Source organism: Montipora capricornis, chromosome 6 (genome assembly GCF_036669925.1).
Source record: "Montipora capricornis isolate CH-2021 chromosome 6, ASM3666992v2, whole genome shotgun sequence".
Taxonomy (NCBI): Eukaryota; Metazoa; Cnidaria; class Anthozoa; order Scleractinia; family Acroporidae; genus Montipora; species Montipora capricornis.
This window is the reverse complement of record NC_090888.1, coordinates 2,585,754-2,595,753: the sequence shown is the minus strand read 5'-3', so window position 1 is coordinate 2,595,753 and position 10,000 is coordinate 2,585,754. Positions and strand designations below refer to the sequence as shown.

General features: G+C 42.1%; 1 protein-coding gene and 1 long non-coding RNA gene across 2 annotated transcripts in view; one reads left to right on the top strand and one right to left on the bottom strand.

Annotated features, from left to right (window-relative positions):
• The window catches only part of LOC138054593 (uncharacterized), a 2,806-nt gene extending 482 nt beyond the window's left edge, over positions 1-2,324 (top strand). Inside the window, exon 2 of the long non-coding RNA XR_011133309.1 lies at positions 1,998-2,324. This is a non-coding gene — a long non-coding RNA (uncharacterized lncRNA). The remainder of the gene's footprint in view (positions 1-1,997) is intronic.
• A 1,226-nt stretch (positions 2,325-3,550) lies between these two features.
• Positions 3,551-5,213, bottom strand: LOC138053098 (octapeptide-repeat protein T2-like). Its single transcript, XM_068899783.1, has 2 exons — positions 5,203-5,213; positions 3,551-4,136 (listed from the first exon to the last, which is right to left on the bottom strand). Exons 1-2 carry the CDS (start codon positions 5,211-5,213, stop codon positions 3,551-3,553), a joined length of 597 nt encoding a protein of 198 aa, XP_068755884.1.
• Between the last annotated feature and the right edge of the window lie 4,787 nt (positions 5,214-10,000).

Below are 10,000 nucleotides of genomic sequence, written 5' to 3'. Positions count from 1 at the left end.
AGAACCGTTGCTGAGCATAAACTATACTTGGAGCTATCTTAGTCCGCGTAGCTGGCGGGTGAGAAATATCGAGCGATGAGGCCGTGCGGAGAATGGGGAGGAGCGCTGGTCCCCCCCCCCCCCCCCTCGTTATTGCCTCCCGCCAGCTACGCAAGCTAAAAAGATCCTTTTTTTTCTGCCAAGGTAATCACATGGGAAACGAATTTAAACCTGTGAAACAAGCAATTCGGGTCCAATAATTTCCTATCTTTCCTAAGTCCCAGACGTCCCCATGACTACCCCTCTGTATTCGGTTACAACCCTTGACTGACAATTTCTGTTTACCGTGGTCTCCTACACCAAAAACCTTTTTTTCCAGACATAACGCCAGCCTGCCACGTTTTTCTGGAGAGAACAGGTCTGACAACCACTGCTCGCGCCTTTACGAAGTCACAGGGCCGTAGCAAGGGGAGGAGCCGGGGGTGGGGGGGGGGACCCGTGCCCCTCTACTTTTTTACCTCAAAAAGTAAAAACACACGAGTGCAGAAGTTTGAAACAACAAGATGTCAAAAATTCCGGATAGAATCATTCCTGATAAAGTTTAATTACAGTACCATTTTCCCAGTTCATATTTTTACTTCTCTTATTCGAAGATTCAAAACTATAGAAAAACCAGCTAAAAAATACAGCAAGCGAGAAATGTGACAAAAACATAAATGTGTCAAATCGTCTTGACATCCAGGCCACTCACTGGATTCGTCTTTGGAATATGATCTAAACTAAGCCATATCCTTTTGAAAACCCCGAAAATCGAAGCAGAAGTCGCTCTTATACTGGGTAAGGCCCAGGATGAGAGAAAGGATGAGAGAGTAGAAATGTCTTGCAGAAATGCCAGACAGGAGTTCTTAGAGTGGCCAGGATTATGCTGCTGTCGAGTCTATTGAAGCAGTTGGGTCCCAGTTACCTCCACTTGAAGATAGACGAAATCAGCCAAGAAATCATTTCCTTTTAAGTCCTACGGCAACAGGAATAAAGATTCATGTTCTGGGATCACGTGTAATAATTCCACTAAGCCTCTTGGATCATTGAAATGCACTGTGCTTTTGTATAAGGGTTTTCATCTAAATTTAAAGGCCCAATATGCTGGTAAATGCACTTTCTGGTGTTCCATTTTCAAGTATTTTCATGGGGAGGTATCACACCCATGCCCCCAGTCCCTCTCCCCCCTAACAAAGAACTGGCTTTCACCCGGCCAATGCGTCCTCGAAACCCAAAACCCACAAATTTCAAAATAAAAGTTGCTTCATAGCTTTGTGCCCCCTCAGTTTTTCCAGGCCTGCTACGGCCCTGCAAGACTTTTGGAGCAATGTGTGGTCTCTTGAACTTTGAGGCGAGATCGACGGTTTATAAAGGCAACATTCGTATCAGTCCATCGTCATGCCATCTTATTCTCAGATCACCTTATGTATCGTATATTTTTAAGAAAACAAAATTGTATGTTCTCCAGTTGGTGACAAGATTAATTTAAGGTATATCAAAAGTTTAGTTGTAGTTTAAAAACACTGACACATTGTTCCAAACCTAAGAAAATCTGCCAAACAGGTCAAGCCTTCTACTTGCCTGGTATGTGATACAAGACGCCGGTCTCAGTCGCATCATTGCAAAACACACGATCCATTTGAAAACTTGCACCATTGTCAAAAACCAGCCGAATTGAACTGGGCGAGGTCTGTGCTTTTGTGGTTGGTTTCTAGTGATTGTTCCACTGGAAAAAGTTTGTCCAGACCACCGAGAAATCCCAGAATACAGCACAAGTGATTTTTCTTTCCCCAAGCTGTTTGGCAAGTTCATTTATTTTATTTAAATTGTTTGGAAGGCCAAACTCCCATCACCATCGAATTTACTAGCTGTCCTTGGACGCTTTCCTTAAAATACTGAACAAGCTCCATGTTAAAAAATGAACGGAATTTTCTCATGTTACACTTCTTATGGTTAGTAACAATATTTTTTTTATTCAGGCTAGAGAGGATCCTGGAGTATCAACAACTCGCTTGATGGAACGCTTGCGCATGCTGAGGGAAGCTCGCCTCAGACCTGACAGAGCAGAGGATAAACAATGAGGAAGTGAAGAACAAAGAACCGAAGACCCAACAAGATACTCCATTCAGCAAAGAACAGATTTGTCGTACGACAATATTTGATGAAGATCTTTTGAAGCAAATGTTTGTTAAAGGAAAATTGTAGTACCCTCCTAACGCACTACAAAGCGTATTGGATGACTTGGATTTTGTTTTCGGTCTATTGTAGCCACACAACAAGAAAATAAAACAAAGTAATTAATTATTCTTCATTTTCATTGTTCATTTGACCACGATGGACATCCGGAACTTTCTCATTGTCCAGCGATACGGTTTCGTTTAGCGAATTACATTGCGCTTGTACTCTGTTTCGAATCCTCTCCCAATTATTGCTCATATTAAAGATGTTCAATATGAGGAATGAGAATATTTGAATACTTCCGCATTCAAAGCCTCACATTGAGGTTAAAAATGCCCTGTTTAAAAGCATCAAAACAACGCTTAAGATGTTCACGTATTGCTAGTCAATAGTGCACTCTCTTGCATTCAGATGTGCATTCTTTTGGTCAGCCCCAAAAATGACGACCTCTCGGTGGCACTTAGCCAGGAAGTCTGCTAATCATAGACTTACCGCTCTCTTGCGCAGTCTTAGAAGGTCTCAGAGTTTTGATACAATATTTTTTCTGATTCTCGGTGCTGATCGACAGAATAATGACCTACAGGGAATAGAAAAGCAAAGGCTCCACGGAAAGATATTAGCCTGCAGAGAATGCGTATTTGTGTAACAAGCGACGAATAATCCTTCGAGTTACTCTACGACGCCATCGAGCGAAGAACTGAAGGAGCGCATGGGCGCACTAACAAAATGGTCCCAATTCTCTCCTTGCTGCGCTTCCAATATGGCGGTGTTTCAACGAAAAGTCGTCGAAAACCACTTTCAACGAACGTTAACATAAAAACTACTGCATTTTCGCAATCGTACTCGGACGCCATTTTCATTACTTATACTTGCCTCTAATTCGTAAACACGTATCGCGTGCACAAAAATATCGTCGATTAATCGCAAACAATCAGAAACAGATTGCGATTGTGTTTCCATATCGTTGTCTCCTCGCTTTTGCATTGCTACTCGTAGTCTTGTTTGCACTCATCGGCGATTGGTCGGGGATGAACGTAAAAGGTGTTTCCTTTAACACAAACTGTTTGTGATCATGCATATGCTCGCGGAAGGTGCTTGCGATTGTTTGCGACGGAGTTACGCGCATGTGAAAACGCGCATATGAAAACAGCAGCCGAGAAGTTCCGCATGATTTCACACGTGATTAATCGTTCGTAACTTGGCGTGGGATAACTCTTCAGTTGTTTTTTTCAACTGATCATTTTCTAAGGCAGTAAATACCATAGAATCCGCTTCTGTTGTTAGTTTCTATTCTCTCCTTTTGCCTTATCCAAGCCTTTTTCTTTTCGTCTAGAATTCCACAGCTTCAAAATATTTACAATTTACTGTGCCCTCTGTTCCTCTGTGCCCTCTTTTCCTCTGTGCCCACTGTTTCTCTGTGCCCTCTGTTCCTCTGTGCCCACTTTTCCTCTGTGCCTGTGTGCCCTCTGTGCCTCTGTGCCCTCTGTTCCTCTGTGCCTTCTGTTCCTCTGTGCCCACTGATCCTCTGTGCCCTCTGTTTCTCTGTGCCCACTGTTTCTTTGTGCCCTCTGTTCCTCTGTGCCCTCTGTCCCTCTGTGCCCACTGTTCCTCTGTGCCCTATGTTCCTTCTGTTCCTCTGTGCCCTCTGTTCCTCTGTGCTGTCTGTTTCTTTGTTCCCTCTGTTCCTCTTTTTCTCTCTGCCCTCTGTGCCCTCTGTTCGTCTGTGCCCTCTGTTCGTCTGTGCCCACTGTTCCTCTGTTCCTATGTGCTCTCTGTTCGTCTGTGCCCTCTGTTCCTCCGTTACGCTGCGCCCTCTGTGCCCTCTGTTCCTCTGTTCCTCTCTTCCTCTATGCCCTCTGTTCCTCTTTTCCTCTGTGCCCTCTGTTCCTCTGTTCCTCTGTGCCCACTGTTTCTCTATGCCCTCTGTTCCCGCTGTTCCTCTTTTCACAGTGTTTTTTATGTAGTTAGGTTAATGTCCTTTTCTTCAATGACAGCAGTCAGGTCGTCGTACACGAGCCATGAGCCCAGAGCGCACTATCAAAGATACTGGAGGGCAAATCCAATTGATCTCACAACTCCAATCTTGGGCAAACGCGTCTATTCCGCAACTGCCATGCGAAGCAAATTTGGAGTTAAACCTGCATGGGAAGTTGGGCATTGTTACAGTAGTAAGAAGCAGATCGGTCGATGGTATGAGGGCCCCATTTTACATAGATAACTGCCAACTAAAACGATTCTGGCGGCATTATCATTTTCAGTAAAGACTTTCACTTTCTTGTTCTCCAACGCCTTAGTATCGCTTTAAGCTCTCGATATGTATAACTGCACTTGCGTCGGTACAAATTACGACGGACAAAGTAGAAAGTGGTCTAATTGAATAGCCATTGAAATAGTCAATGTTCAAATACCAAAACTTCAACTCTACCATCAAACTAGATGACATAGGCAATATGGAATCCCAAGCTGATCTGGAGTCAATGGCAGCGTACATTTGACTGGCGAGTAATCCAGCAATCGGCCCAACCCCAAGGTAGATAGAATTTACCAATCCTGCAATCTTAGCTAAATTCCGGAACGTTACGAAGCCGTCTTGAATGTAAAAGTCTAATATTCTTTTGAGCTTCGCCACTTTCTTGTCTGGAACTTCAAACCGCATTAAAATCGTGTTAAGGACGGTGCCTACTATTGTTATTGCGCAAACGTTCTGCGCATCTCCAGATACTCGGATTTCCTATCGCCGATGCTTACTAATGCAGGGATATTTTTGCGCGGTTTAAAACTATTCAGATGAAGTAGATCTTTGTAAGTGCTCGTGGTATCCAAAAAGAAAATTGTGGGTAACCATGCATTCTTTAGAGATAATTGAGCTTCAATTTGAGAAAAAACGCCATACATTGCTTTGTATTTTAGAGCTTTTTACAAATATTGTTCATAAATTATCTTTGAAAAATGCGAGGTTACCCCCAATTTTGTTTTTGGATTTCAATAACACTTGTTAAGTTCTACCTTTCCTGCATAATCACAAATCGGGCCAAAAATACCTCTGAATCAGTAGGCACCGTCCTTAATTATGAAACCTAGCCATTTATCTGGGCGACCAGCACGACTTATTTTCATTAACAACAAATCCGGAAGACCCAAGATCTTTACGCTGAATAATACTCGCTGCTTGAGCGGAACAATTATTAAGTAGACTGCCTAAACCATTATCTAGGTAGACAAAACTGACGTGACCCATCGTGCGCCAACGCCTTACTAGGGGCCGAAGCAATTTCTTGAAACAAAAACAAGCACTGCTAAGCCCAAACGAAAGCACTTTAAAAGTAAAATATCTGAGAGCACCATTGAATTTCCAAGCAAAACCCAAATAGTTTGGATGGTCCGGATGAATGCTAACATGATGGTAGCCTGATTTGAGGTCCCAGGTGAAAAAACCAGTCACTCTCATCCAAAACCACAGACAGAGATCGCAAATCTTCATACTTGAATTTGACCACAACTAGACATTAATTAATATGCCTCAAATCTATCACCAAACGAAGTTTTTTGCCTTCGGCAAAAGGGCGGGGCGTTGTGCTCTTGAATACAGCAGTTAGCTAGTAACTGCAGTATTGTTCGCTGCACAAAATGCGGGTGTTCGAGTAAAGATTTGTTTTTTACAAGAAAACAAGGCGATTGGTATTTTGACCAAAAGGTAACCTATAACCTTCTTTAATGATACTTCAGTCCGGGGCCCGCAAACACGTTTCCCAGAAATATGCTGATTTTTCCAATTTGCCAGCTACACTCGGAGAGGCGGTCTCCGCAACAAATTCGCCTGCCGTACGTTTATTAAATGAAGGAAATAAATTGGAATCTTCATCAACCACGTCAGCAAGTCAATCACACGCGCCTCTATCTACGTTTCTTGTACAGGATTCGCTGAGGTGCCCAAACTCCCCGCACTATAAATTTTATCGTCCAAAAACCAAAATTAAAATATATTTCTACTCAGTGTTCTACTCCCAAAGCGACTGAAGGCATGAAAAAATTTAGTCTAGTGGACTGAAGTCGTTCGCAGTACAGACCGAAGTGAATCGAATTGAATATGCTAACCGATATATACTAAATGCAAATAACTTGCAATTAACTTGACGATTGCAAAGGACAGGAGCGAGGACGGCACAGTCGGTTTGTGCGAGGCCTTGAGTTCGATTCCCGGATCTCCCATCCCTGTTTCGACTTCTTTCCATTTTGTGTAGCTTGAGTAGCTTTAAACACCCGTAAAACGGAGCACTGATGGAGAGGGGGGAGTAAAATGGGCGCACTGTCGACCTCAGGTTTGTCAGTTGAATTACTGTTACGAGTTATCGACGTTAAATATGGTTGCTTTACTTTACTTTTAATACCATTCCAATCGTAATGTGCAGAAGGCTATTATTTGCTTTACTGCGTACCGCAAATAATTTTCCATTAAAATGAACTACCCAAAATTGTGGAAACGCGGCATTATGGCTTGAGTGCATCTCTCGTATAGAAACAGCGACCATTCTAGGAAATTTTATGTGGGAAGCAAATCACAAAATAAGTCAGATAAATTTCTCAACTGTTAATCCTCGGACCTACGGTCCACACGGGACAAAAATGGCTTGCAACCTCCTTTCGTGTTACCGAACTCCTCGTATTTGCTTCAGACATGTCTGAGTTTGTTGGGTGAAAAGAAAACACTGACCCCCGGTCCATGGACCCCTCTACCGACCGGGTCCACGAACTGCCTCACGGACCGGTCCACGGACTACCCCTACGGACCCCCTATACGGACCACCTTGAAACAACATAGAAATGAAAAAATAAAGAAAAAAAAAATCTAAATATTTGACTTACTGGTTGTCTCGATAGATCACTCTTGCACGGTCACTCGTGTCGGCGAAATCTCAACCGTTATGCTCCGAAAATTTAACAGACTAAGGCTCAGGTTCGGGCGCAAAGTCTATTAATCACACATTGCCCCTTCCTTCAATGTGGACCGGAATGCTTCGAAAAAGATTGATAATAAGTAAGTTCTATTTGTGTTTTATTTCCTTCCCTCTGCCATTTTTCGGATCATTCTCCCGCGGGTTTGTGAACTCGCACCAAGCTTCACGATCTCTCTGTTCCGAACAAAATTGCGGAAGGAACTTAGATATTACCGGTCTTTATCGAAGCACTCCGGTCAACGGCGAAGGAAAAGGCAACGCCTGTGCCGCTGGCAAGAGTGGTCTATCCAGACAACCGGTATAAACAAATTATCAGTTGTTATTTATTTTTCTTTATTTATTTTTAATTCTGTGTTGTTTTGGGGTGGTCCGAAGAGAGGGTCCGTAGGGGTAGTCCGTGGACCGGTCCGTAAGGCAGTCTGTGGACCCGGTCCGTAGGGGGGTCCACGGACCGGGTGTCAGTGTCTTCGGGTCACCCGAGTTTGTTTACATTAACGCACGGTGTAACGCGAGTCGCACAGTGCTAAGTTGGCTACAACCAATTTTGTATCCCACTACTGTAACAGTGTATATGGAATAATTACCTTATTAAATGTTAATAACTCCTAAAAGTATGAAAGTTTGGAGATTTTGCCTCCAGCCAAAAATCTTGGAATGATCATAAGGTATAGAAACTGACAACCAAGATTTGGTGAGCCAATAAAAAATTAACCGGCTGGAAACGAATCATCTGGGCCGGTTCCTGAAAGATGTAATAACTCTGTTCCAGGGAGAAATGTGCCTTATTCCAGGAATACCTTTATTACCGGAATAAATTCTGTTCTGTTAGGGCCGATTTACACGGTACGACTTTGTCGCATGCGACAACGGCTTACGACAGGCCCACGACATGATTTACAATTGTTGTGTACGTCAGAAAAAATGTCGTATCATTTTAAAACATGTTTTAAAACGCTGCGACAATCGTAAGTCGTGTCGTGGGCCTGTCGTGAGCTTGTCGCATGCGACAAAATCGTATCGTGTAAATCGGCCCTTAGAATAGCAGATTTATTTCTGGAATAACTGTTATAGAGCGGTTCTCAATTGAGTGTCGAAAGTAATTAGCAAATTGCTTTGGTTTTGCATTTACTTCACTCAGTGATTGGTTGAAAGTTCTCGCGCCATTTTTTCAACCAATCAGAACTGAAAGCAAAACCAATCGTGGCTGGCGCGTGCATATTTTCCCGCGCTTTGTGTCGGCTACGTGTAATTACTTCGAGTCTTGATTGGTTTATTGGATTGTCTCCGTCCTTTTTGATTGGCCAAAGTAATTACTTTGGTTTTGGTTTTACGACACTCAATTGAAACTCGCTCTATCATGTATAATTTATTCCTCCTTCCAGGAACCGGCCGCTGTTGTTTAAATCTTTATCAATAAAGGGCAAAATTACTGAGCGCTGATTGGCTGAGACAGAGGGCATTTTTTCTTAATCGAGGGCATTTTTGGGAATCAAGTAAAGGCTTGATTACTTGATCCTGATTGGTTAATTTTGCCTTTTATTGATAAACAAGTAATCGCATGAGTCCTCGTACTATTAAGGATTAATTGCACTTGTGTTTTGGAAAATTTCCAAAACACTCGTGCAATTAATCATTAATAGTACTCGACCTCATGTGATTACCTATACTAAACATACAGCGGCATTTTACACAAAATTGATCCATTGAGGTGGCCGGAATGCTACTTCAGAAGTGATATGCCAATGTTTATTTGCTCAAGTAATCATAAAAAGAGTAAGCATAAAAAAATCAATTCTTTTTCGTTCTAATTATGTCTTTCGCAAAAAAGCCTGAAGGAATTTCTTTAAGCAATTTCTGAGGAATTTCCTCATGAATGGACTTGTTATGATTTCTTCCTTTGCTGTGTGATTATTTTAATGCCATTTCTTTCTTTGTTTAATTCTTCGTTTACTTGCATTCAAAAGAGACATGTTACTCCCGCCAGTGAGCCGGATGCTGTCAGTGTTCGATTAGCCTTGGTCAAACATTAAAGGTCGAGTATATGTTAGTCTTGTGTTCTAGCCGCAAATGAGCACAAAAAAATAACCGATACAGAGAGCTCGAGTTTCCGAAATTTTACTAGAGAGTGCACAGAAAGCCGTACTACTAAATAATTGGATAACAGTGGCACATGAGACGCTAGCGCTTGTTAGATGCACTCTTGTTTCATAAGAACCTTTTTTAAAAGAATGTTCAGGCTGAGATTAACCCGGAGGGTCAAAATTTAAGAACATGCCAAGAACCTATCCAGGCTGAGTCGAGTCAGTTAAGAACATTTCATTTTTTTCTCGGGGATCGTTTTTTGAACATTAACAAAGTGATTTCCTCATTGCATGGTGCCGTGTGGAGCAACTCAGTTTGTAGTCGAACTTTAGTATACCACTCAACTTTTAGAACATGTTAAGAACGTTTTCAGGTTCAGCCCCCAAATTAGGCGTTTTTGTAGAAAAGAGTGTCTAATCATTCCTCTGTTTAAAATAAAGACGTTAAAAAAATCGGAACTGCAATTATGGAATACAAAATCTTGAATCAGTGATCAATAACATCACTGCAGGGATGAAAATAAATGAATCGATTTCATTTTCATCCCGCGAAAACACTTTCGGGGTTTCAAACGCATGGGCTGAAATTGCAATGAGAAAACCGAGATAAGGATCAAGATATTTAGATATATTTAGATATATTTAGCTTCGGCGAAGCGAAAGCTTTGCAATTGCCTTGTCCATGACGAGTGGAATTCACGTATTTTGCCTCCGTCACCCAACAATGTATTGTTCAAAATACTATTTAGATTATTGCTGATACTGGGT